The sequence below is a fragment of the Mauremys mutica genome, chromosome 20, assembly GCF_020497125.1.
Source record: "Mauremys mutica isolate MM-2020 ecotype Southern chromosome 20, ASM2049712v1, whole genome shotgun sequence".
Taxonomy (NCBI): domain Eukaryota; kingdom Metazoa; phylum Chordata; order Testudines; family Geoemydidae; genus Mauremys; species Mauremys mutica.
The window spans coordinates 1,057,893-1,085,776 of NC_059091.1; the positions used below are offsets into that span (position 1 = coordinate 1,057,893).

Sequence of the window (27,884 nt, forward strand, 5' to 3'; positions counted from 1 at the left end):
CTTCCTCATGGGCACTGCTCCCCTGGAGCTTACCCCCCGTCTGCACTGCCCACACCCGTGGGCTTTTCCCCTTGACACTGCCCCAGTCCCGCCCCAGGGGCTCTAGGCTGCCTGCAGCGCCTTGCAGTGCCGGCCTCCATGCGGCAGGGGGAGGCAGCCTGCGTCCCCAGCATCTCTCTGCGCCCTCACCGGGCACTCTATGGTACCTCTGGCGCTGCTCTGCCCCACGTGCTCTATGATCGGTGTCCGGTTCCGGTCCCTCTCCCCCTCCCCCCGCTTTGTGCTGGGAGAAGATGGCGGCGCGGGCGGGTTTCCAGTCGGTGACTCCGAGCGGCGGCGGGGGGGCCGGAGCGCTGGGGCCGGGCACCCCGGGGCCCCCCGTCCGCATGGGCCCGGCTCCCGGCCAAGGCCTCTACCGCTCCCCCCTGCCGGGCGCCGCCTACCCGGTAAGGCCGGGGAGGGGGCGGGGCGGGGCGGGCTCGGAGGCGGGGGGGTTCCGGGCTGGGTGCCCCCTTGGGAACGATACAAGGAGGGAGTCAGGTGGGGGAAGGTGGCCGGGATCTGTCTCTGTCTGGGGGGGGGAATGTACCTGAGCGCGGCAAGGGGAGCCCCGGGGGACAGGCTCTGGGGTGAACGAGGGCCGGGGATGATATGACAGCAAGCTGGGGCTCAGGGCGAGGGAGACGTGGGGAGGAAACGGGGCCTAGGTGCATGGGGAGGGGAATTGGCAAACTATGGGGAGGGGTGTGTGTGTGTATTTGAGGATGAGGATGACATGTTTGGGTGAAATTGGGGGTACCACGGGGTGGGAGTGAAAGAGGTCACCCTGCAGTGAAATCAGGGGTGCCCCGAGTAAGGGTTACTCTCCGTTAAAAAGGTGACCCTAAAGAGAATATTGATTGGGAAGGGAGGAGCTGGGATCTGAACTGTGGGAAAGGGAGAGGGGAGGCAGCCTAGAGGAAATGAGTGAAGTGGGGATTAGGGGTAGGAAGGGGGAGAGTGGGAGTATCTTGTAGGGATGGCCGTTGGAGTGGTGATTCAATGCATGGAGGAAAATTGTAGGCAGCAGTTAGGGCACAAGGCCTGCAGTGAGGAGAGGTGTTTGAAATTAAGAACTCTCTCTCATAGCCAACTTTGCGGGTTATGGTTTCTGTGTTAGTCCCATTCATTCTTGGTTGGAAGCATCCACTTTTGGAGCTGTTAGCCCTGTAGTGATCCATCAGAGTCCATCCCAAGGAAGCTCATGAGTCACGTGGTCCTGTGCTAGCAGGGGTCACGTTTAGCTTAGCAGATGTGGCTTGGTAGCCCACTTGTGCTTAGGACTTAACTGCCCTTTATTGGGGAGTCTCCATCTTTTCAGAGTTTGGGTCGGATGGAGACCAGATCCCTGTGTTTCTCTCCTCAGCGCCCTGGTATGTTGCCAGGCAGCCGCATGACACCTCAGGGACCCTCCATGGGTCCTCCAGGATATGGTGGGAGCCCCTCAGTCCGGCCTGGAATGGCCCAGTCTGGTATGGATCAGTCCCGCAAGAGGCCAGCTCCTCAGCAAATCCAGCAGGTCCAGCAGCAAGCGGTCCAGAATCGTAATCACAAGTAAGAGGCCAGATTTCACACCTCGTTCTGAGGTTGATTATCTTTTCTATGACCACTTAGTGCCTCTTCATGAAGGACACCAAAGTCCTTCACAAGTTGTAGAACTATAACACCACCAAAATTCAGCCACCTCTGAGGTGGAAGGCTGGAGCGAACCAGTGCACAGCACATTGCTAATAGACATGCAGATTTTCTCCAAAACACCAGCGCATCCTCCCCACCCACCCTTACAAAAGTGCCAGGAAGATTCTAATGTCCACATCAAGCAGACATGATCTGAGATGATTAAGGAAGAAAAATGTTCATAGAGAAAGCACTATCTAAATTGAAATAGGCCATTTATGACCCTCCAGAAAATAGAGACCAGATCATAAATTCTTATCCATCGTATCAAAATAAACTCCTTTGGATGCTAGTTGGCTACGTTGCAAAAATGGATTAGCCAATATTCAGTAATTCGGACACTTGCTGCTGATGTCAGAAATCAGCACAATGCTTTGTTGTTTGGGTCGCTACATCTAGGACTTCTGTCTCTCTCTTGCTGCCAGCACGCTCTTGGACTTTCTTCTTCAATTGTTTTGCATGGGTGGCTCAAACTGACTCAAACTTTTTGTGCAGCTACTTCACTGGGTGATGGGAGCTTCAGATGATAATACTCAGCTCCTATGCAAGAGCAAGATTTTTTTATTTCTTAACACAATGTCATTGTCACTTGATACTACTCAACAGTATCTCCTGGCTTAAAAAAACGTATCTGTTAGAAAATCCAACTTAATATTCAATCAAGCCTGGGAGTCACTTTGTATCAAAATAATATTTAACCAAACACCTCTCCAAACTCAGGGCAACCCCAGCTATCCTTATCTCTTGGGAGACATGAAATGTTCAAATAATGTACATGCATCCGACGAAGTGGGTATTCACCCACGAAAGCTCATGCTCCAAAACGTCTGTTAGTCTATAAGGTGCCACAGGACTCTTTGCTGCTTTTACAAATAATCAGGTGGTCTTGGTCTTGCAGGTGCTTTTGAGCTCTGCAGTATTGGAGTTTCAATCCTGCTGTGGCCATGGGGAGGAAGGGGGGTGGGTAAGGAAAGTGTCTGTACAGAGACTTAGAGTCACAATAAACAGCCTTTGAAAGAGAGGAGGACTGGACTGAGACAGATGTCGAGGAGCAAGTGACCCTCTTAGCAGAGTCCCAAATCTGAGAATAAACTCACATCCTTGCTCCTTTTTCTTGTGTTCTGACTGTTTGAAGGACAAACTGGTTGCCATCTTAATGTGTGTATCCTTCTTTAAACAGCGCTAAGAAAAAGAAAATGGCTGACAAAATTCTACCTCAGAGGGTGAGTGAGGTTTTTTACTTTTCCTGCCTCCACTGCTGTAGTTCTGAGTTCTAAGCGGTTTCAGGGGGAGAGAAGCAGCGTTCTTGATTGACTTGTGCTTTGCGATAGATTCGTGAACTGGTACCAGAGTCTCAGGCCTACATGGATCTGTTGGCATTTGAAAGGAAACTGGACCAGACAATCATGAGGAAACGTCTGGATATCCAGGAGGCCTTGAAACGGCCCATTAAGGTAAGGGAGGATAGTGCTCAGGTTTCTTGCTGCGGTGCCTAGAGACCTGTGACTGAACTGAGAAAACAGGACTGACTTATATGGCATTTGGGTGGGTCTGTAAAGGCTCTTGAGAGTGTGATGTATTGAGGGTCAATGTCCTATCCTGGACTTTAGCCTCAGAGTGCAGTCAGGGGTGCTTGCTGACCCTCTCTTTGCCTGGCTTGCTCTCTGGTCTGGCACTCTGTTTCTCAGCTGCAGGAGGTGAAAGTGAGTCCAGATCCTGTGTTTTTTTTATTTTGGCTGTGGCCTGAGCATGTTTATTGGCTTCTGCATTTTGCTGTTAACATTTAGCTGATACTTTTCCTCTTAGCAAAAGCGAAAGCTGCGCATTTTTATCTCCAACACCTTCAATCCAGCCAAGTCGGATGCAGAAGATGGTGAAGGAACTGTTGCCTCGTGGGAGCTCCGGGTGGAAGGGCGGCTGCTTGAGGACGTGAGTGTGAGGCACCCAGCCCCTCTGGGAAGGGCGAGGGAGCAGCATTAATTCTCCAGATAAGATGAGCTAGCTGAATGGGTGTGGGAGCTCAACCCTGTTGGGTTGTGACCAAAGAAGATGCTTTCAAAGGTCTGGAGTTGGAGGTGAAGACCAACTACTTAATGTCTAGTATCAGAGGGGTAGCCGTGTTAGTCTGGATCTGTAAAAGCAGCAAAGAGTCTTGTGGCACCTTATAGACTAACAGACGTTTTGGAGCGTGAGCTTTCGTGGATGCATCCGACGAAGTGGGTATTTACCCACGAAAGCTCATGCTCCAAAACGTCTGTTAGTCTATAAGGTGCCACAGGACTCTTAGCTGCTTTTACTTAATGTTTGAGAATGGAACTAGGGGCCCTCTATCCTAGATGATCACAATGATCATTTCTGGCCTTGGACTCTGTGAATGTATCCTCTCTCGCTCGTCCCTGCCCAAGGAGTCTGACGAGACAGGGGAGAGGATAAGAGGGCCAAATCGGTTGGCCACCCCATGAGATAGGACACTACAGTAATAATACTTAGCTCTTTATAGCTAAGAGGATTGATGGCGGGAGCAGATTTGTGGCACTTACCTTCCCTACCTCTGAAAGCAGACACAAAGATTGCACATAACAAGTTTGTGAGTTCGTTCCCCTCCCAAAAAAGTCTCTAGTTTGCCGTGAGGAATTGGCCTCGAGACTGGATTTGCAAACACAAGGGAAGGATCAGGGTTTATTATGGGTAGTTTGGTTCCTTCTTAGCTCTTGAGCCAGTAACTGTAGTGCAATTTTGGAATAGGGCTTCCTGGACTTTAATCTTCCTGCATTAATGTGACTGCCCTGGGCCTGGAGGAGGCCTTGAATCCGCCTTACAGGAAGCTAGTCAAACATGGCATTGTGCTATGGTTATTGGCAAGGGATTCCCATGGAACATCCGTATTGGATGTAAAATCTGTCCCAGCACTTCAGAATTTAATCCCATTACGTTTCATCTCTGGACTGTCCCGTGCTGTTGGGCTTTTTCCCCTTTGTGCTGGACAGCTGATCTGGTGTATGTCCTTGAGGGTCCTATTTACTCTAGCGTGTGGGGGATAGCCTGCCTGCCTGGTTGGCAGGCATACTGTGTTGAGGAGAACAGCTTCTGGTAACCCTGGATTCCCTAGAAAGACACAGTCCCTGCGCCTAGTGGAAAGGCAAATGGATGAATGACAGAGGATGGGGGTGGGGAAGGGATAGAACAGACAGCAAAGAGGACAAGGCAACCAGCAAACATGCCATTGTCTCCATATTGGGGTTCTGGAGGGAGGGGTGGGTTTAGTATCAGTAAATGGGAGTTGGAGGGTTCAGTTCCCATCAGTGCTGTTGTATGTGCTGGGTGTGCTCCACTGCTGGCATTGACTGCCCTAAAACTCCTCCTTTCTGTGCTGCTGCAGGCTGCTCTGTCCAAATATGATGCCACCAAACAGAAAAGGAAATTCTCATCCTTCTTCAAGTCTCTGGTGATCGAGCTGGACAAGGACCTGTATGGCCCAGACAATCACCTGGTGGAGGTGAGCTATACTTTGTTCTATCATCTCCAAATGGAGTTCAGAATCTTGGCAACCATGTCATTCTGGGAGCTAGGAACTCTTGAGTGCTGAGCCCAGCTCTGCTACTGACTTGCTAGGAGCCCTGGGGCAAATTGCTTCACCTCTCTGTCTCTGTCTGTGAAATGGGGATAATGCTAACCTCCCTCAGAGGGGTTGAAGCTTGTTGGGTAAGAAGATAACTGTTTTGTGCCCTTTCAGCTCCATTCTGATGAATAAGAACAGTATCAGAGACCCTTAGCTTTGCACAATTAGTGTATGTGAAACTCTAGGCAAAAGAAGCTCCTGTGAAGTGCAAAGACACAGATCACAAATGCCTGTCTCCTCTGTTACCTGTACTTGGAGCAAGTCTGGTAATAATAAAATAAAAATAATATATTGAGATATACCTATCTCATAGAACTGGAAGAGACCGTGAAGGTCATTGAGTCCAGTCCCCTGCCTTCACTAGCAGGACCAAGTACTGATTTTGCCCCAGATCCCTAAATGGCCCCCTCAAGGATTGAACTCACAACCCTGGGTTTAGCAGGCCAGTGCTCAAACCACTGGGCTATACCTCCCCCACATTGGGAATGTAGCAGAGGTGGATGCATAACCTGGCCATGCTGTTGGGAATCATTCATAATAAAGCCCAACAATTCTATGTTCTACCTGTTTGCAGCACAGCTGGAATTTCGAGGACGCGAATACACTTACACACTTATTTGAAAGGAGAGTTTAAGACAGCCTCTCTGTTAAGGCAGGTGTAAGGGAGAGGCATTAGCTATCAGCTGTTTCTAGGTGTATTGAACAATTGTTGCATCCAAGCCCATGGTGTTAGGGACAGCAACGTGATCCATGCCAAATAAATTAAACCCCTTTGCAGCCACTTGACTCTTGTGAGTTCACATTTCATCCGTGTCCTCCCCGGATGCTCCATGATAGTAATCTTGACCTTTAAAACTAAGCTGCGTGGGAGGGGAGAGGGATAGCTCAGTGGTTTGAGCATTGGCCTGCTAAACCCAGGGTTGTGAGTTCAATCCTTGAGGGGGCCACTTAGGGATCTGGGGCAAAAATTGGTCCTGCTAGTGAAGGCAGGGGGCTGGACTCGATGACCTTTCAAGGTCCCTTCCAGTTCTAGGAGATGGGTATATCTCCTCCTCTGATGAACCCTCCTCACACTATTCACTGCAGGAGTTCTAACCTCCTTTCAGAGGTGTTGTCAGAGCCACCACAACTGTCTGTAGAGTCCAGGGGCACATGCTAGAGATCATATGCTGCCAAATGGGCAGGATCTTTCTGGGGAGGAGTTTGTGTCGTCAGTAAAGGGCAATTACAGGTAAATGTTGTGGCAAGGAGCAGGAGCAGAGGGAATGACCTGGCAGTCTGTGTCCCTAAACCACCTCCCCTGCTGTGTTGTTTTTTTTTCCAGTGGCACAGAACTGCTACTACCCAGGAGACAGATGGCTTCCAGGTGAAGAGGCCTGGGGACGTGAATGTGCGCTGTACTGTCCTCCTGATGCTGGACTATCAGGTAGGCAGGCTGGTACGATGCAGATGGGGAGTGAGCAGTGCCATAGCATCTGAGTTGTGACTTGGATGAACCCTATCTGTAGTTGCTGCATCATCTTTACCCCCACCTTTGTCATGCTCTTGTCTCCTCAGCCACCACAGTTCAAACTGGACCCCCGCCTGGCTCGTCTCTTGGGGATTCATACCCAGACCCGCCCAGTGATCATCCAGGCACTGTGGCAGTACATCAAGACCCACAAGCTACAGGATCCCCATGAGCGGGAGTATGTCATCTGTGACAAGTATCTCCAGCAGGTAAAGGTATATCCAGCGTGTCTGGGGCAGGAGACAGCTTTGGCTTCTGTTGCCAGGAACCAGAGATTCTCCAGGCTGCCCCTTTCCCAGTACTGTGCTGCTTTCCACCCCACTCCCTCTTTCTCTTGCAGATATTTGAGTCTCAGCGGATGAAGTTCTCTGAGATTCCTCAAAGGCTGCACGCTTTGCTCATGCCCCCAGAACCAATCATCATTAACCATGTGATCAGGTGAGATTGGCCCCTGAGGCACTGTTTGTTGGGAAGTGCAGATAAGTGAGGTAAAGAGACTTGTATGGGGAGATGCTCCTTGTTACAGTCAGTTTCAGTAGCTGCTGAACTTTTTGCACCTCTCCACCTTTCCATGTCTTTATTCACTTTGCCCAGCGTGGATTCAACAGCCTCTTTTTCCCATTCACCAAGCACCCCTCTGTAAATCCCTGCTTTCTTTCCCCCTGCCAACACTGACCACCACACTGTGCGCCCGCGCTCTTATGTTTGAACTCTGACCCTTTGCACTGCGCTTGTGTAGACTGTAAGCTCCTGGTCCCCTGTGCTGCATGCATGATGTGCTACTAGGGAGGTGAAGTGTTTTCCTGCTCCTCGGGGTTGCTGACCCCTTTCATCTGTTACAGAAAACCAAATGTAATGCATACGTTAATACTGACTTCCCTACCCCCACTCCTCAACCTATGGAGCTTAGAGGTGCTAGTAAGGATGCACTCATACACTGACTCAGGCTTCTCACTTTTTCTGGGTGTTCTCTTGCTGATGTCCACAGTGTTGACCCAAACGACCAGAAAAAAACCGCCTGCTATGACATCGATGTGGAAGTGGATGATACTCTTAAAACTCAGATGAATTCTTTCTTGCTGTCCACAGCCAGCCAGCAGGAAATCGCTGCCCTGGATAACAAGGTAGGAGCTGGATCCTGCCCTTCCAGCTAGTTTGTGTGCTGGGATGAGGTTGGCTGGCACAGTGTTGTAGGAGAGAGCTTTTTTGCAGCTTTCAATATGGATTCATCTAGTGGCTTTATATTTGGGATCTGGAACAGTGAGGGCAAAATTTCTGCCAGGGTGGCACCATTTCTGTGATACCAAATCAGATAGTGACAATCTTTTTACTTACAAAGAAAATAGATTTGAAAGTGAGTGATTAGAGGGAAACTGGCTTAGTGATTAGATCAGGGGACTGGGAGTCAGGACTGCTGGATCCTCTTCCCAGCTCGTCTACCTGAGATCTTAGAGGCACAGAATGAAGTGATTTGCCTATCTCGTTACAATGGAGCTATGTGAAGCTACATCTTGGGGTGGGGGAGGTTGCCAGTAGTTCCTGGTAGTTAAGCCCAATATGATCTTTGGATGAAAGGTGCTGAATGTCCTGAGTCTGCATGTCAGTGCATTGACTGAACCTACCACCCTGTCTCTACAGGAAGAGGAAGATAGGGTGGGGTGTATGTTACACATCTGGGTCAACCAGGAAATAGGAGAATTTTCATCTTAACATGCTGGACCTTTGATTTGTCTTTCCTCTCTGTTGGGTTGGCCTCATAACCTGGTTCAGCAATACGCCATTACTACATTTTTCTCTCTCAGATCCATGAGACAATAGAAACCATTAATCAGCTGAAGACACAACGTGAGTTCATGCTGAGTTTTGCCCGTGACCCCCAAGGCTTCATCAATGACTGGCTCCAGTCGCAGTGCCGAGATCTAAAGGTAAAAAGATTTTTCCCTTTTGTGTGGAAGGCAAACAGAGGCTCTGCCCATCCAATCAGACTCTTCTTGTTCAGTTAGCAGCTGAGATACATGCAGGGGCACAATTTGCAGGTCTGTATCCACACCGAAAATTGGAATTGAGTGCTAGGATTTCAATCTGACAGCACTGGCTGGGCCAGGACTTGCTGGAGTCTGCTTGGGGACAGTGCTTGTGTGTAGCCCAGGACATGGGGAGGGTTGTGAGAGTAATTTGAGCAGCTGCATGACTCTGGGTTGTAAGTGCTCTCTTTGGTGCCTCCAGACCATGACTGATGTTGTTGGGAATCCAGAAGAGGAGCGTAGAGCTGAATTCTACTTCCAGCCCTGGGCTCAGGAAGCCGTGTGCAGATACTTCTACTCCAAGGTGAGCATTCCCATTTGAGGGAATCCATCCACACCAGGCAGCTGCTTGTAGGGAGATGCTGTTCGCTAAAGCTGGGCATAGTGCAGCCAGGCATACGGAGTTTCAACCCCCTAGTTCTGCTGATGCATCTCAGTCCTGATCTCCAGCACCCTTCTGTTCCAATCCTGGATACTCACACCCAACTTGACCAGTGCACCTTGGACCTGGATTTGCCACAGCCCATCTGTTCCAGGTCCTATTGCTTCAGATACAGTTCTGCAACTTTGTGGCATGGTCTTGTACTGCCTACTCCTGAGGGCATTCTGTGCCTAAAAATTCTGAGCACAATCCTTTAAAATTCTGCAAGTTTTATTTGTCAATAAATAAATGCAGAGGCACAGTGGCACAGAATTCCCCCCAGGAGTAACTGCCAGTAAACAGTCATCAGGGCTGGAAAGACCCAGTCAAACTATTTGCTGGTTTAGATCCAATTAGGATCAAAACCAGGTCATGCAGAGGTGATACTAGTGTTAGCCCTCACCACCACCTAGCCAACCTCTTCCCATTTAAATCCATGGTTATTACACAGACATCCCTTTTAAATCGCAGCCAGAACCATGGTCCGTGGACTTAGTGGGGTGGAGCTGCTTCCTAGGAGTTCCTTGTGCAATGTAGCTGTGAGGAGAGGCCATCCCCCCATCACGGGATGCATGCTGGCTTGGCCTTTGCTTTCAGATCTCTGCACGGGAGCAACCCACAGGCTAGTGCAGAGCTGAAGTGGGCCCTGGCAGAGAGCTGGAGCCACACCCCAAAATCCCCTGCATGAAATTGAAACTGTCCCATCACAGGCTTCTTGTTAAGCAAACTGTATTAAAAAAAAAAAAAAAGATTCTTTGCCCTTTATTAGCCTTTTGTGTCAGAGGCTGAAGTGCTTTGCACATGCGCTAATTCCCTCATAGCCCTGGAGGAGGGAGGTATTGGCTGTACTTCAAAATGGGGACATCGGAGCACAGACTTGCCCCAGCTCATGCAGTGAATGATTGGTAGAGCTGGCATTAGAACTCTGGAGTCCTGACTTCCATTCCCTTCATCTAACCACTAGACAGTGCAGCCTCCCTACTGTGCAATTTGTGCATCCTTCACTAGCCTGTAGAACACACTGTAACCCAGGGGCTGTACTATGGGCAGGATTTAGGAGGCGGGGACAGGGAGCCAACTGGAAAGACATAGCCAGGCTGAGGAAGGAGTCCTGTTCTTTCCTAGGGGTTGTGAATGGGTTTGGGCTCATCGTTCCTTCACTCCCTCCAGGCTTGGAGCATTTGTTATTCAGACTCTGACTTACCATTCACTGTAAGTGTATTAAAGCAGGGGATCTGGCTTCTCCTCCCACAGGTGCAGCAGAGACGGCAGGAGCTGGAGCAGGCACTGGGAATCCGCAACACATAAGCTGCCCCACTCCTCCCCTGATCAGAAGGCATCACAGCTACTTGTGGAGACTGAGTGCTGCAGAGTTCACTGTTTAGGCCCACACAACCCCCACTCCGGCGTAGAGACCTGCAGCCATTACTCACCTCTGGCAGTGTCTGTATCAATGTGACTCCAGAGCCCCACGGGGCTTTGGGGATGTAGCAAGCAGACAGGCTCAAAGGGTCACACACTTCTACCTGGTTTCCTCCCTCGCTGAGGCCCTGTCAGTCTCAGAGATCTTGCGAGCCGACCTTGTCTCTGCTTTGTCTGTAATGCCCCCAATATCCAGTGTTTCTGCAGGTTCAGAACTTTGAGTTCAGAAACTTACCACAGCCCCTTCTCCAAAACTGAGCTCTAGTTCTTGCACCCCAGAGAATGTGGGGCTGGAAAGCCTCTCAGCATGGGCCCTTCTGGATCTGTCATGCAGACAGAGGCCCATGGCCATTCACTTCCCAGGGTCCCATGAGACACAGCGGGCAGAGCTCCTGCATGTTGGCACACACTCTCCCCCTATGGGGGTGCTCTTGCATCATCCCTCCTTGTAGGACTCTCCTCTCCTAAGAGAGGATTTCTGTGCTATGTAGAGAATTGCTTTTCCCATCATGTCTCGGTCTCCTTAGTTAAAGCTCCCTTCGTGTTCCCTAGGAGGCTGTTCCAGCCCTGGAGCACGAGGGAAACACTGGTTCAGCACAGAGATGAAGGCGCTGTGAAGAGGTGACTCTACTGCATGCCAAGGGAGCTGCAAGCGTAACTCTAACATGCAGGATTGAGCAGCAATGCAGTCTTGCCAAAGGCTGCTTGTTCTTCCTGCTGCAGGGAGCATGGAATGCACCAACTGCAGGTCCTCGTTGCAGTGGGATTATGCAGAGCATAAAGCCTTAGGGTCATTTCTTGGACCAGGCTGATAATGATCCTGTGTCTCTGCCTTTGGTGAAGTGAATGCTCCCTTGCGTATATCTGAGGATGTGAGGAGACAGCCTGGGCCTCTACCAAACAGCCCCAAACAAATAAGCAAATTAGTAGAAGTCAGGGCTCCTCTGCTTTGTTGTCTTCCATGTTTGGGCACAGAGCAGGCTCTGGGGCTGTCACAGGGCAGGTGATCTGAGTATGTGCAGATGGGTTTTCTCCAGCTGGGAGAGTAGCAGCCTAGACATGGAAAGAATTGCTAATGAATTAATTTAGTGGCACTCTTGTGCTCTTTGCCCTCAGGACCATGTGTGTGCAGCAGATCGTGTTGGGAGGTGGGGGCTCTCTTCACCTGGGGCTAAATATTTCTGCTCAGATTGCTTTTTGGGACTGTAAAGCGAGCGGACTCAGAACCCAGTTGGTTGTGCTCTCCTGACGTTAGTTGTAAATCATGTTACTGACAAACAGCCTCAACTACCCTGGAGTGTGGTTGAGGGGCTGCTATGAAATTGGGAGCCCCTGTAAGCATGTGTATGTGTAAGAGAGAGCGCGAGAGAGAGAGACTTACTTGTCTGCGAGTAATAGACTTTCCAACCTTCCCTCCCTTCTGTCTTTGGACCCTTAAAGAATTGCCCGTTTATAGCACCAGGGGCTGAAGTCCCGGTGCGGGTTAATGCAGACTACCGGCTCCTCGGAGCAAGTAATAGTGAAGGATACTTGGATATTGCCTAGGCAAGCGTAGCTGTTGCAGAAATACTGTTTTTATTAACTGATTATGGTTTTTCATGGACCAAAATTTTTTTTGTACTGTATCCTTGTAGATGTCACACAATTTTAATAAAAGCCTCCTGTGAAGGAAGCCGCTTGCCCTCCTTCTGTGCTGGTGAATGGCAGTTTGCAGTTGTGTAACAGACAGCTTCTGTCACATAACTACTGTGGAAGGGATGAAATGACTTCCTGCTTGCACCTGCAAAACCCCCTGTGTAGTGGGAGCTGTGCTCATTGAGGGAGGGCAAGCAGGAACACTAGACTCCACTCCTGTTTAAAAGGAAGACAGCTTGTTTATATGGTCCAGATTTGACTCACCTTAAAATTGTGTGGAATTTGGAGGGTGCTACTTTATTTATAGGGCCCTACCAAATTTATGGCCATGAAAAACATGTCATGGACTGTGAACTCTGGTCTCCCCCCCCCACCCCTGAAATTTGGTCTTTTGAGTGCTTTTACCCTATGATAATCATCACTCCCATAACCGCTTTGGTCGTTGGGGCACCATCACTGATGAACAATCAACCAATTGTCTCCACCCCTGATAATTGTGTGTCAGTGCTTGAGTCTCTGCGAAGTCCATTCCTGTCCACTCTTTTATGTTGTCAATCCATCTCTTCTGTCTACCTCATCTTCTCTTCCCCTGAACTGTCCCTTGGAGGATGATCTTGGATAGGCCAGATCTTGTTACGTGGCTGTACCACTTCAGCTTGCGCTTCTTCATGGTCACCGGGAGGTCTTCATATGACCCAGCGCATTGGGCGATGATGTTGCGGACCTCTTCATTAGTGACGTGGTTGAAGTAGGAGATGCCCAGGATTTTACGGAAGTATCTCATCTCTACTACCTATATTTTCTGTTCAAGTTCTGCCGTAAGGGTCCATGTCTCGGACGCATACAGAAAAATGGAGATGACCAGTATGTGCAGCAGTTTCCATTTGGATTCCAGGGAGATGTTCTTATTCTTCCAAATTGGCTTTAGCTTTGCCACTGCTGCTGCTGTTTGTGCCATTCTTGCCCAAATTTCTGCCTTGGATCCTTCATCAGTGACGATTGCCCCCAAATACTTGAACTGTTTCACTGTCTCCAGCTCTTGTCCACTGACAGGGATATGTGAGCTGATACCATCATGTTTGTTTGTCATCAGCTTGGTTTTCTCTGCACTGATTTCCAGGCCGTATTTTGCAGAGGTGTCATCCAATCATTTCACAAGGTTGGCAAGTTCATCTTTGCTGCCTGCCAGGCCATCAATGTCATCAGCAAACTGAAGATTTGAGATTGTTCGCCTCGTAATGGTGACTGTGCGTATGTGATCTTCTAGGGAATCAGTCATTATGCACTCCAAGTAGATGTTGAACAGTGTGGGCGAAAGAAGGCAGCCTTGCTGGACTCCAACAGTAGTGCAAAACCGCTCTCCTATTGCGCCATTGATGAGAACTGCACTGTTGGCCTTGGCATACAGTTGTTTAATGGTAAGAATAAGCTTACGACCAACATTGTACTTCATGGCTGCCCAGAGAGCTTCGTGCCATACTCTGTCAAACGCCTTCTTGAAGTGAACAAAGATGTGGTAGATGTCCTGCTGGTATTGTAAGTACTTCTCATATAGAACACGAAGGTTGAAAATCTGTTCTGTGGTACTTCTTCCAGCACAAAAGCCAGCCTATTCTTCAGCGATGATATTCTCTGCTTGTGGCTTCAGTCTGTTCAATATGACTTTCAACATCGCTTTGCTGGGATGGCTAATTAAGCTTATGGTCCGGTAATTTTGACACAATTGCAGGTTGCCTTTCTTTGGCAGAGTGATGATTAGTGACTGTGTCCACATGGAGGGCCACTCACCAGTCTGCCAGATCTTGTTGCAGATCTTGGTGACTACATCTATTACTGTTTCTCCTCCAAATGTCATCAATTTGGCTGGGATGTTGTCAATACCTGTAGCCTTTCCGTTCTTGAGTGACTTTACAGCTGTATCCATTTCTTCACATAGTATTGGAAAGTCATCCTCCTCTGTTGAATCTGGGCTGTCTAAGACACTAGGATCTCCAGTTGGTTGGAGGTTGTATAGATCAGAGCAGTAGTTTGTCCACCTATTGATGATGTCCCTTTCTTCTGTAAGACTGTTCCCTTCTTTGTCTTGAATTGCATTAGCTTTGGTCCATCTTTCCTTCGTCAGATCTTTTACAACTTGGAAGTCTTGTTTGCTATTTTATTATTGATACACTCTTCAATTTTAGAGCATTGTTTTTCATCCATATCTCCTTGGCCACCTTCATTCCTTTCTTGATCTTTCTGCCAATCACTCTGTATTTATCAGCTTCCTCAGTGCTGTTCTTGTCTCTCTCAAGTTCTCTTCTGATGTCACACATTTGTAGTATTTCATTTGTGATGCATGGTTTTGGTCTGGTCTGTCCCTGGACCATATGGCTTTCACGGGGGAGACCAGCATTTCTCAAACTGGGGGGTCCTGACCCAAAAGGGAGTTGCGGGGGTGTGTGTGTCACAAGGTTATTGTAAGGGGTGGGTTGCTATACTGCTACCCTTCTGCGCTGCTGCTGGTGGCAGTGCTTCATTCAGAGCTGGGTGGCCAGAGAGTGGCAGCTGCTAACTGAGGGCCCAGCTCTGCAGGCAACAGTGCAGAAATAAAGATGGCAATACCATACCTGTCATTCTTACTTCTGCACTGCTGCTGGCAGTGGCTCTCCCTTCAGAGCTGGGCTCCCAGCCAGCAATTGCCACTCTCCAGCTGCCCAGCTCCAAAGGCAGCACTGCCGCCAGCAGCAGCCCAAGTAAGGGTAGCAGTACTGCAACCCCCTGCTCCACACACGCGCGCACACACACACACACACACCCTTTTGGGTTAGGACCCCTACAATTACAACACTGTGAAATTTCAGATTTAAATAGCTGAAATCACAAACTTTGCGATTTTTAAAATCCTATGTGAAATTGACAAAAATGGAACATGAATTTGGTAGGTCCCTAATTATTTATATTGAGTTTTATAAAACTACCTAAAAAGCCATGGAATTGGCATTAGACAAACAAGGTGGATGAGATATTTATTGTACCATCCTCTGTTGGTGAGAGAGACAAGCTTTTCAGCTTGCACAGAGCTCTTCAAGTCTGCGTCTCCAGAATTTATTTGGGCTACCAACAGGCTCCAGCTGAGTGCCAGACCTGAAGAAGAGCTTTGTGTAAGCTCGAAACTTCTCTCTCTCACCAACAGAAGATGGTCCAGTAAAAGATATTTTCACCCTCCTTGTCTTGCTAATAGCCGGGACTAACACTGCATATGTGGATTTGGCATGACACATGAAAATGATCGCTCTCACTGCTGCTAGGAAGCTGCAATTAACTAAAATTGTCTGAGCAGTACACATTTGTATTACAGGTTATATAGGGCTTTAGAGAGAATCCCCACATCATTCCTGTAAGGGGGAGAGCCTCCCTGGCTACAGGTTAGGGAAACTGCCTTGCCCAAAGACAGAACAAGGAGTAATGGTCTCAAGTTGCAGAGGGGGAGGTTTAGGTTGGATATTAGGAAAAACTTTTTCACTAGTAGGGTGGTGAAGAACTGGAATGGGTTACCTAGGGAGGTAGTGGAATCTCCTTCCTTAGAGGTTTTTAAGGTCAGGTTTGACAAAGCCCTGGCTGGGATGATTTAGTTGGGTTTGGTCCTGCTTTGAGCAGGGGGTTGGACTAGATGACCTCCTGAGGTCCCTTCCAACCCTGAGATTCTATGATTCTATGAACCTTTCTATAACTCAAATATTTACGAATGGCAGCACTGGGCTTAGTGTAAAGTTCTTGTGTCCAAGTCCTGTCCTCAGCCCAGTTCTCAGAGTCAGTATGTTGATCCCTTCCAGCAAAGTATAAATGTTTGCTGAAGAAAATGTAAATGGGCATGTGGTTTATTGGTCAGAGCGAGGAAGTCAAGACTGCGAGGTCCTCTTCCTGGTTCTGCCACCTGGGACCTTGGGTGCAAGTTACTTCACTTTGATAAAAGAAGAATGATCCTCAGGCTTGAGAGAAACAACTGGTTTTATTATTTTGTTTTAAAAAGGGGGGAAAGGTAACAGTATTCCTGTCTCTGAGCCCTAGCAGCTTCGTTCTCACATGCCTCCTTGGGCATGTTGACACTGAGTGCTGCAGGCTGCCTCAGCTATCAAAGCCCATGTGCTTCTAACTAACCCTCCCAGGCCTCTGCCTCAAATAGCTCACCCGTAACCTTGCACTGCTTTTCAGCCTTATTTATTAGCTTGCCTTGGGGTAACGGTCAGGCTCTGGGCTTTAAAATGAAATGTTCTAAGCACAACGGCCTTTGTTATCTCTCTGCATCCCCAGCGCATTTGCTGGCTCCAGGATCAGCCTTGTGCTCTGAATGGCAAAACCCTGCTGCCTCTCCAGTTTGTCCCTTCGGTGTAAATGCTGTGCTGCTCTCTGACAGGGTCGTGGCTTTGGCTCTGAGGCGCTGATGATTTGTGCCACTAAAGTGATTCATCAGCAGCAGAGCTCGAGCCAGCCTTTGCCGTGACGGGCTTGTGCTCCCCCGGGGCCCCCCTCAGTAATGATCCCCCCTGCTCCTCTCCTATCGCCCTACAAGCGCTTTGCAGAGGTGAGACATGGGCAGAGCTGGGGACGAGAGAGGTGTGTTGGGGGGAAGGGAATGACCCTCCTCCTCTGCCCCCTCCTCGCCCCCTGCCCCAAAGAAGCTGGCCAGGCGGGAGGCGTGACTTGCGGCCTCGGTGGGCGTGGTTCCCGGGCTAGGGGCGGGGCCCACCCTGCATGGGGCGGGGGGGCGCGTTATATGCCCCCCGCCCTGGGGGCGCGGCGCAGTCGCCGACCATGGGCGGCCGGAAAGTCTGTGTCGTGGGCTCCGGGAACTGGTGAGCGTCCCCCGGGGGCCGCGTCCCCTGCAGCCCGCCTGCCCCGGGGCAGCGCCCCGGCTCCTGCCGCCCATGGAGCCAAGTCCCGGAGCCTGGCTTGGTGCGGCCGTGGGCGAAGCGGAGATTCCCGTGCGGGGCGGGGGGTCCCGGTGCCGCCCCCTGGCCGGGGTCGGGGGCTTTGCGCCCCGCTGCAGCTGCCTCGGAGCCCGAGCTCTGCCCCGCCGGAGCCTGCCTGCCCGCTCTGCTCAGCCCGGCGCAGCTCCGTCTGCTGCGTGTCCCTGCCCTGCTGCCCCTGGGCTCGGGGTTATCCCGCACACAGCCCGCGGCCCCGCCCCAGGCCGTGCCCCCCAAGGGTCCTTAGCCCTGGTAACCCCGGCTCCTTTGGCCGCCTCCTTTGACACCCCCCCCTCTCGCAGTTGATCTGTGGGTGCCCTGTGACCACGCTGGGGGCTCTGGGACCAGGGCCCAGTGGGACTGCCAGCCCTCCCCTCTACCAGGTTTCCTTCCAGGCATGGAGAAGACTCAGGGCAGTGACTGGCATCCAGTCCCCTTTCTGTGACCACGGCCAAATCAGGGGCCTTGCTCTGCGGGGGCCATGTGGGAGATTCTGCTGCTTAGGACCCATTGCCCCGTCCAGTGTCTGATTGGGCTCCCCCTCTGTGACCCCCCCAGCCCCCATGCATCTGCCTCCTCTGCTCTCTGCAGGGGCTCAGCCATCGCCAAGATCGTGGGCAGCAATGCGGCCCAGCTGGAGCAGTTTGAGACCACAGTGAACATGTGGGTATTTGAGGAGGAGGTGGGTGGGAAGAAGCTCACGGAAATCATCAACATGCAACATGAGAACGTCAAATACCTGCCAGGGCACAAGCTGCCACCCAATGTGGTGAGTCCAATATTTTTGAGAGGTTGGGGCGAGGTTGAGCAGAAGCTATTTCACCAGTGGGCACATCAGGGATAGGCTGGGGAGATGCACAGAAGGTTCCTGGTGTTTCACTAGCACCTTTTGCTCCAAAGCACATGGAGGCAGTGGTGTTGCAGCCACCCCTGGCCTGGAGGGCAGCAACTGAGCATTGCACAACACTGCATTTGAGCAAAGTCCTGATGAGCAGCTAGTCTCAGGTTCCAAAGCTGCCTGGATCTGCCACTCAGCTCCCTGGGAAGCACAAGCTAATCCTGTTGGAATGAAGTGATTCCATGTCTGATGCTTAGACGGCTAAGCCATCCCGTTCCACTGCCCAAAGCACATGCCAACCTGTACCCCAGGAACGTCTTCATGGGCCACTGAAATGCAGTCAGTGCTGGGGTGGGACCCAGCAGCTTTTCACCAGCACCTAGCAATGTCACATGACCTCACCGGCTAGGAAGAGGCAGAGGCATTGAAACTGCTGAGAGGATTTTTTTTCCGGGGGGGGGGGGGAGAACTTGGGGGCAAATGCTTCCCTCTCCCGCCACGCCACTGCAGAGCCCTGAAATGCAGCTCTGGATAGAGGAGCGGGCTTGTTTCTCTCCCAGCAGAGCGAAGATCAAGGGGGGCAAGGCCTGTTTGCAAAGGCTTGTCTCCTTGGTGACGGAGGTAATAAATATCTGCTCCAGAGTCGGCTAACTGATCTGGGTCCCTGAGGCCAGGACACAGAGGGAATGGCTTGTGCAGCCGCTGCGGGGATGGCTTCTGTGCTCAGTTATTCATGCAGTGAGCTTGCCCTGTGCGCCCTGCACTATGGCCCCTGGCTGCTCTTACCCCATGGAGCCTCCCCTCCCTGCTGTTTGGCTGACCCCCTGCTTCTCACCCACGGTGCTTGCTCTACCCCAGCCTTGACTGAGGCAAAGGGCACCCTAGTCGCTCCTCACACCATACTGGATGGGAATGGCGCTGCATGTCTGGTTGTGCTTCAGGGTGTCAGGCCTGCAAAGAGCCCCCTTCTCTCCAAGGGTCTGTGGTGTTTTAGGGGCCGCGACCTCCATTACAGAACCATGTGCCAGCAGGGAAGTGGGGTTAAACCCAACTAAGACCCCTCAGATAGGTGTGTGAGCTCCCCATCCATCAGCCTCATCTCCTGTCCCCACCCCAACCTCCCTGGCCTCTTGAGTGGCCTCTCTCTTCCTGTCCGGGACATGGGGCTGAGCCTTCCTCCAGGCGGTGCTCTGCCATCTTCAAGGGCCAGCTGCCTCACTGGACCCTGCCCCAAAGACCCTGCTTGAACTCCGGGGTTGAGGGGAGAAACTCACGTGGTTCCTGACTTCAGGTGGGACATGTACTTGCAGAACATGCCTCCACGGGGAGCCTCTGGCAGCCCCCATTTCCCATCACATTACCTAGTAATGTCCAGGGTTTTACAGGCCCCTCTTGGCACTAGGTAGCGGCTTGGTGACAATGGACACAGCTCCTTGGTGATGAGCCTGTTCCCCTGCAGGTGGCGGTGCCAGACCTGCTGAAGGCCTCAGCTGGGGCAGACATCCTCATCTTTGTGGTGCCCCACCAGTTCATCGGCAAACTCTGTGAGCAGCTCAAAGACCATGTGAAGAAGGAGACCATCGGGGTATCGCTCATCAAGGTGTGAGCGGGGGGAGCAGCATCTAGGTGCTGAGCCTGGCTCACTGGGGGGCTCTGCGCACTGGCTGGCAGGGCATGAGCTGGGTGGTAGCAGGAGGGGGCCAGGTCTCAATTAATTAATTATTAATTAGTTAATTAAACAAGTCTCTAGGTGGACAAGGAGCTGGTGGGGGGGGGGAAGAGTCTAATGGATTTTTCACCTGGAAACTGGTTTTCATGGGTATAATGGGCATGTTCAGGCCATGGCGCAGAGGGGAGAGCAGCAAGCAGAGTAACTCAGAAGGAATAGGAGCAGGGTACTTGACAGGGTGTCTGTGTGTGAATACTGCTATGGCATTGGGGGAGGGCGTGTGGGATGAAGGGAGGCTATGGGGGCGGGCCTTGGGAATGGTGGAGGGATAATAGAGCTGGGGCATGGGGTTAGGGCACTATGAGCACTAATCGAGATCATCAGGTGGGTGACCGAGGCATGATGGTGGGCCACGGGCCAGACTTTAATGCAGATGGGGCACAGGGGACACAGAGTGCAATGCAACTGAGGGAGCTTGGGAGTTACTGGGCATCCGACCCCCTGGGGGAATAACCACTGCTTCCGGTTGCATCGCAGGGGGTGGATGAGGGCCCAGAGGGGCTGAAGCTGATCTCGCACGTTATCCGTGAATGGCTGGGCATCGAGATGAGCGTCCTGATGGGGGCCAACATTGCCAACGAAGTGGCAGAGGAGAAGTTCTGCGAAACGACCATTGGTAATGAGCCACACACACCCCGTTGCCCCATCAGCCTGGATCTGGGGAGGGGGCACCGTTACAAGGGGTTAAAATACCCCACCCTACACAAGGGCCCTGCCAGTCTTCCTCCCCAGGGCAGGGGTCCTGCCTGCTGCCTACCCCAGGCACAGGGCTTGGGGTGGGGGTAGAGAGGGCACCTCAGCAGGTGTGAGATGCTTAGTTGGGTGGCGTTAGAAAAATGACGCTTCCTCCCACACCCATCCCTGCACCGTCGGGGTGGGTCTTTGAGCATCAGCCAGCTTCACCAGCATGACTATGTGTGGGCCTGTTGGCTACACAGATCCCAGCTCCGCTGGTGTGTGAGGAGCTGGCTGGGGGTCATGTCATCCCTGGGCATTGGTGACAGAACCCTCATGGCAGGTCCAGTGTCAGGCCCTTTACTCCTGGTGCTGGAGACAGACATCTGCTGGGTTCCAGCTCTCTGGATTTTCTGACTTTGCACCATGGGCAACGGGGACAAGCCTCGACTTCAAGGGGGCTGGAGCCCTAGAGGGAAAACTGAGCAGAGGCCTTGTGGCATCATGTTAAGGGACCTTTTGGTGACACTCTCCCAGTCTTATATTATCAGTAGGGCAGCTGGAAAGCTCAGCTGATGACAGGCCATCTGTATGGCCTGTTTGTTAAACACAGAAAGCAGCCAAGATCAACAGAATGGCTGGCTGGCTCAGGCACCTCATCTGTTCATGAGATTCAAAGGTGGCTTTGGCTTTAAAAGCAGACGAGACACTGCAAAGGGTGGGGGGGGGGCGGAGGAGGGGGCTAGAACGTTGTAAACCCATCATGCTCTTAGTCCTAATCACGGTGGTGCCTAGCAGCCAAAGCCCCGTTGTACTGGGTGCTACACAACCACACAGATGGTATCAATCCAAGAGCTGGCAGGACTGAGGGCCTTTTTCATGGCATGGGTGCATGTCAGTTATAGCCTGATGGATACACCAGAGAGGCTTGGAATTGGTCAGGTCTCCTGGGAACTATTTTGGGGTTATTACTTTATCAATCTAGCAGCACAGCCTGAACGTGGCACTTTCCAGCCATGCATAGCAGCCATGTCCTTGTCCACTCAGGCAAAATGCAGGCAGCAGAGGAGCAGTTGCAGCATGAAAACCAAGAGGGTGAGCTGGGATGGGTCTTGTACCATGTTACCTTCATGGGTTTTTATTAATTTAGGGCAAAATTTTCAAACCTGGATGCTTGGAGTCAGGGTCTTTGAGCTCTGCACTGGCCTGGCTTTCAGGGGGCCAAGCCCTGTTGAAGGCAATCGGCGCTGCTGACTATGGACCCAGGTCCTGCCCATGCCTAAATGTTGATGTAGGAGCCTGGCCCCATGTCTGAAAATCACAGCCTCTCCTGGTCCATTATTAAAGTGGGCACTGTCCCGCTGGGACACTCCTCCAGTCCTGGATCTTTGCCTGCTACTAGCTATGTTTTACAGTAACAGCTCTTCCCTCTGGCTTATTTGCTGTGGTCAGAGTCTCCACCCCTGCTGAATGTGGTGTTTTAATTAGTAAGAAATATGCCTCACTCATACAGCCCAGAGCTGGTGAGCCTCGTTTATAACAGCTCCCTCTACCCACCCTGTGGCTCGCCCTGCATTTGTCTATTGCCCAGCACCAGGGACCCCCTCCGAGCCGGAGAGGCAGCGTGGGGGTTATGGTCATACAAATACCAAGCGTCCGGTCAGGGCACGATTGTTTCCTGCAGCATCTGTCACAGCGTATTAAGAGCAGCTTGGGGCCAACTGCCGTTATGGCTGTAGAGATCAAAGCCTCCATTGGACGTTCCTGGGGAGCTGTGGGGGGATTAGAGCGGAGAAGCAGCGACCCAGTGCAGGTGCTTGGCCCCTTGGGGGGGGTCTGTCATGTGTGTTCATGTTTGTTGCCCCCGCAAGGAGATGAGTGACTCACACATAAAGGTGGCATTAATTCAACTCACCAGCAGGCAGGGAAAGCCAAGCCTGCATTGTCCCTAATTAGGTTTCATCGTGTTAAAGTCACGCCAGACGTGCTCTGGGTAAAGGCGCCTTATTAAGTCAAAATTGTGCTTCTGCCTCCAGTTGAATTAGCAGCAGGGCTCTGCAATTGCTTCATGTTCCAGTAACACTCGTCAGGCCACTATGAGGGTAAGAGTTGAAGCCTGGAGCAGAGGGGCATAGGTTGGGGTGGGGCGGGCAGCATTGAGGGTTTTGTAATGTCAAACAGCCAGGTTGTGGTTCCCTTTATCACTGCAACAGCTGAAGGCTTCACGCCTCTTGCTGCTGTTAGCTCTTGATAGACCATCTGTCTCCCATGATATCCCAAGGGTACCAAGGCTAACGACTGATCCAGTCTGTGTTTGTCCAGCATCTGTGCAGGAGTGCTGCAGCAGGCTTATTGCTCCTTGCCTGATGATGCTTTCCTAGGTCAACACGCTGAGGCCTTTCCTGTCTGCGTGTGTTCCGGGGCGCTGGATGAAATTCAGAGGGACCTCACTGGGGTTGGCGCGCTCTGCCTGTTGGCCTGGCAAAGCTTGGATTTCATTTATATTTGGAGGGTAGGGCTCAGGCACTGTCCTTCTGCACCATCCACTCAGCGAGTCTCAGAGCACTTCACAAGCATTAAGCCCCCCACACACTCCCATTGCACCCCACAGAGGTCACTGTTGTTCCCACTGTGTGTCAGTTTCCCCATCTGCACCATCTGGCTGTGTCTATGATGTGTCAAACTGGGTTGCTGGGAACGGAAACCAGGAGTCCTGGCTGTTAGGCCCTGCATTTAGCTGATCAGGGTGAGATGCCATGTGTAGCAGCTGGAGGTGTGTTTCTGTATTAATGCTGTGTCCCAGAGGAGAGAATCCTCCTCCGGAAAAGGCACCTCTGCTTCCTTTTGCCAGTAGGACCCTGGAGTCCTTTTGTGGGGCCTAGGCACAGGGGCTGGACCGTCCGTGTGCCATCTCTGCTACCCTAGTGTCGATAAAACCAGATCCCTCCCCACTGCTCTGCAAGGCCCCAGCTCTAACACCTGGCAAGAAGGGCGGAACTGCCAGGAATGTGGAGGCATGAGTTCATCTCCCCTATTGGTCAGGTTGGAGGTGGGCACAATCCTTCTCCAGGGTCTCTGCCAGTAACGCTGCCCCCCCAACACACACCCTTTAGGCTGCAAGAACCTGGAGCATGGGCAGATCCTGAAGGAGCTGATGCAGACGCGCAACTTCCGGATCACCGTGGTACCGGAGGCTGACACTGTGGAGATCTGCGGGGCCCTCAAGGTGCACGAAAGGGCAGGGCATCGGGTTAGCAACGGGCCTGGCCTGCCATATCTGCAGGGCATTCAGGGAGGCTAAATGGAGAGGCCCAGGTTGGACTTTGGCTGGGTCACCACTCACACAAAGCATCATGGGAGCAATGGGGAGGCCTCAGTGTTACACCACTCCAGCAGCTTGCCCATGCTGAGGCAAGTGGACACAGTGGGAAGGATGCCACCTAGGTCTCCCATCCAGGTGCTGGCCTGATCCAGCCCTGCTTAGTTGACAGGCTCTGAGCAGGAGGAGCAGGTATGGGCCCTCAGGGAGGTGCCTTGATGCTCCAGGAACATGCAGACACTGACAGAGAGTGATCCCTGCTGGTAACAGGCCCCTGTGGGCTGTCGTCCCCCCAGAACGTCGTAGCTGTAGGGGCTGGTTTCTGTGATGGCCTGAGCTTTGGGGACAACACCAAGGCAGCTGTGATTCGCCTCGGGCTGATGGAGATGATCACCTTTGCCAAGCTCTTCTGCAAAGGCCCTGTCACCTCGTCCACCTTCCTGGAGAGCTGTGGGATCGCCGACCTTATCACCACCTGCTATGGTGGCAGGAACCGCAGGGTGGCCGAGGCCTTTGCCAGGACTGGGAAGGTGCGTGCCAGGGTGGGGAATGTTGGTGGCATCATGGACCTGAGCCTTCTGGTTTTTCGTGGGGGAGGAGGAATGGCGCTGGGCAGTAAATGGGCTGTAGCAAGAGGGGCCCTGTCCTGGTGGGTCAGAACCTGGTGGCCTAACTTCCTTAGTGAATCAGATCAGCACTCACTATCCCTGCTGCATTGGCTCAGCCAGTGCTGGATGCTGCAGAGGAAGGTGCAACCCCTCCACACCCATAACTGGACAGAGCTCTGCCCTGACACAGTCCTGGTGCACAGCTGTGAACCCATAGGTCAGATCCAGGCAGCTGCTGCTCTCTGCAGCCCATTTGGTCCTCCCCCGTAATAAAGCCTTCTGACCTGGGGAAGAAAGGACAGGCTGGGGGTCAGGGGCTGAAGGTGAATGGGCCCAGCTCACCTTGCGGTTGGGTTGTATTTGGCTTGTTTAGTCCATTGAGCAGTTGGAGAAGGAGATGCTGAATGGACAGAAGCTGCAGGGTCCCCAGACGGCTGCCGAGCTGAACCACATCCTCAAACAGAAGAACCTGGTGGAGAAGTGAGTGCTGTTGCCCCTCCCCTCGGCTTTGCCCATGGTCTCCCTTGGAGCCCCCACCTACGGGTGGGTTGGGCTCTCTGACACAGCCCAAGCCTTAGCTCTGCAGTCACATGTGTAGTAGAAGTGGACCTGCCCCAGAGCCTGGATCGTCTGCCCCAGAGATCACTGTCCTTGGTGGAGACAGAGGGTCAATCTGCTAACTCCAGTGAAATCCCAGCCAACCACTCGTTGGGAAGCTGGATGGTGACAGCAACTCATTCCTCGTTAGCTGATCTGGAGCTTTGTCCCTGCGTCAGTGTCTCTCTTGTTGTCAGGCACTATGGGCAGTGTCTGCCATTGTCACCAGCTCCTGCCTTCTAGTTTGGTTCCTCATTGATGAGTTGTCTGGGTAGGTGCCTGGTGCATGTGAGGACAGGCCTGCCTTGGGGCTACACATCTGCTCTGCATGCTGGATTGCAAAACTGCAACCTCCTTGTCTGATGTGGGGACAGGAGCGCCAGTCTCCTCCAACCACCCCAGCCATGGTGGTTAATAAGAGCAGGTGATGCTGCTTTTCTCACATGTCAAGCCAGGTAGAACTGCTAAACCCAGAAGAGACCATCTTGGTGCAGCAGTGACTTGCTAAGATTCTGACTCCTGCATGTATAAAGCCAGTGCATGTACCTGTGCAGATTTTGTAAGCAGGGCCATGTTGGCTCAGAACTTCGAGGGGAGACCTGTGGGAAAACCAATGTGTTATATTTCTGATTCAGTAGAAGACATTTTCCCCCCTGGATTGGTGTTTAGCCCAATGCCTAGCAGTGGGGTGGTGGGTGCTGTGCTGCAGGAGGTGTCACCTGTTGAGTGAAGCACCAAATGTCTGTGGTTGTTAAGCTCTTGTGTCACTGAGTGTTAGTGCACTAATGTCAGGCTGGGGGCTGTGCTCTATCAATGGCAGGTGTGTACCCTCTCTAGTCTCGGCTGGATACACCAGCCTTCATTTCCTGCCCCAAACTGCTGTGTGCTGCTAAGCAAAAGATGTCGGGTGCAGGGATCCCTATTTGTCCTGCAGCTAATGCTCCAGAGGTTGAAACTCTGTATGTATAGAGATGGATTTGCCATCATCAGTGCTGCGTAGCATGTCACTTTGTCCATCTGCCCATAGGTTCCCCCTCTTCACTGCTGTGTATCAGATCTGCTACGAGGACAAACCCGTTGCTGAATTCATCAAGTGCCTCCAGAACCATCCTGCCCACATGTAACTGGGCCCCAGCCACTGAACTGCTGAGACAAGGAGAGCCACGGGTGCAGCATGAGCCTTCAAGTACAGAGACACTGGATCCTCCATGAGCCATGGCAGACCATGAGTAAGGGGCGGGGGGGTCCTCTGCCATGGCCCTGGGGCTGGCTAGCCCTCTGCCTGTCGATGCTTTCTTGATTCTATATGGAAGCACCAAATTAAACTCCCTCCTTTTCTGGGGCGTCTAAAATTTGCTGGTCCCCAGGATATCCTCCTTGGGGAGGACATGGCATCAGTGATGCACCTGGTCCTGTTCATGTGTGGCTCTTGTGGGTTTCCTTTGTGAGTTGTCTGTAGATGAAGCATGTGGAGGTTGCTTTGGCTGTGAGGACAGTCTACTTTTGCGCGCTGCATCCCTGACAGGGGACTGCCTGGCAGGGCAAATGTCCTTTGTTGTCTGCTGCAGTGGTAGTTTGTTACTATTTTTGTTTAGCTCACCTTCCCCGCAGCGAGGGACTGAGAACATGTGCGGACACCTGCCAGATTGTATCTGTCCACAGCCAAACTCTTCATGATTTTAAAAGGGGTCAACAATCCCCCTTTTTATAATCAGCCCCAGGGCGTAGGGAGCACCCGCACATGAAACCCTGCTCCGCAAAGTCTCTTCCAGTGCCTTGGTTCCAGCCCAGACTTGGCCGCCACAGTGCCAGGACCCCATCAAACTGGTGAGAGTAACGTCTTGTTTTTGTGCCAGGGTAACTCCACAAGCTTCCCAGGGCTGTGTCCACTGCAGACTAAAGGAAGTTCTTTGGCCTTTTATTCTGCAGCTCAAAGCAAACCCCATTGGATACACAAATTCCTGAATCCTCCCGTTCCGTGACTGTTGGGTCACTCTGCCACGCAACTCCCTGTTGTGCCCCATGTAGCTTTTCCTCCCTTCTGGGCTTTGTGTAGCTCCTGTCTGGCTAGTGCAACCCAGGGACTCATGTCCTTGAGTCAGAACTGCAGCGGGCTCCCCTACCTGGGCAGGTTGCTGGCTGTGAATCTTGTTAGCATTGCACCTTCCTGAGCAATTGGGCCCAGCTGCTTTTAATCAAGAAATGGGCTGGACCTGGGCCGCTGCCTGGCCCCCAGAGCAGCTGGGTTCTGTGCCTCAGGCCTGTCTCTGCTTTTACTTGTGTGCCTTGGAGGGTGCACACTTCCCGGTGTTCCTTGCAATCGTGCCTGTGGGCTCTTGGCAGGCCCAGCTGGGGAGGCTGAAACTGGCCACTATAATGGGGGCCATCAGGTGTCAACTGAGCTGCATTTCCCTGCAGTAACCCCTGACCTGGAGGATTTGGGAGGGGGAGGGGAGCCATTTACCAGCACAAAGGGGACTTGGGGTCCCTGTTGACTTTCAGTGGGCATCAGGCACCTGACTGCCCTATGTGCCTTTGAAAACGGCCCCTCAGTAGCAAACCTGTTACAAGCCTGTCTGAACCCTGTCACAAAGCCGGATAATTCCTTGCTACATCTTCACAAGGTTGTGGCCTCCCAATGCCCCCCCCAATGCCCCAGGCTGGGCTCATGGATGTGAGTGGGCAAAATGCTCCCCCCCCACCCAACCAAGCGCTGGACTTGCCTGGTGTCTCCGAGTGTCTGAACATAAAAGTACTTTGATTGTGATTGTTTAATTAAAATAATATATGGACGGGGGGGAAAAAAACCTCAGCCCCCAGTT

At 52.0% G+C, this 27,884-nt stretch overlaps 2 protein-coding genes across 2 annotated transcripts; both read left to right on the forward strand.

Moving 5' to 3' along the window:
* The first annotated feature begins 260 nt into the window (after nt 1-260).
* SMARCD1 (SWI/SNF related, matrix associated, actin dependent regulator of chromatin, subfamily d, member 1) lies at nt 261-12,384 on the forward strand. The gene is made up of 13 exons (XM_044994805.1): nt 261-446; nt 1,406-1,593; nt 2,897-2,939; nt 3,048-3,170; nt 3,523-3,645; nt 5,096-5,212; nt 6,660-6,761; nt 6,893-7,054; nt 7,186-7,283; nt 7,834-7,969; nt 8,648-8,770; nt 9,072-9,173; nt 10,545-12,384. Exons 1-13 carry the CDS (start codon nt 294-296, stop codon nt 10,596-10,598), a joined length of 1,524 nt encoding a protein of 507 aa, XP_044850740.1. The 5' UTR covers nt 261-293; the 3' UTR covers nt 10,599-12,384.
* A 4,663-nt stretch (nt 12,385-17,047) lies between these two features.
* On the forward strand, nt 17,048-27,884 carry GPD1 (glycerol-3-phosphate dehydrogenase 1). Its single transcript, XM_044994813.1, has 8 exons — nt 17,048-17,182; nt 17,888-18,065; nt 19,594-19,734; nt 20,341-20,479; nt 23,652-23,764; nt 24,154-24,387; nt 24,839-24,945; nt 26,090-27,884. The coding sequence occupies exons 1-8, from the start codon at nt 17,082-17,084 to the stop codon at nt 26,184-26,186; spliced, it is 1,110 nt and encodes a 369-aa protein (XP_044850748.1). The 5' UTR covers nt 17,048-17,081; the 3' UTR covers nt 26,187-27,884.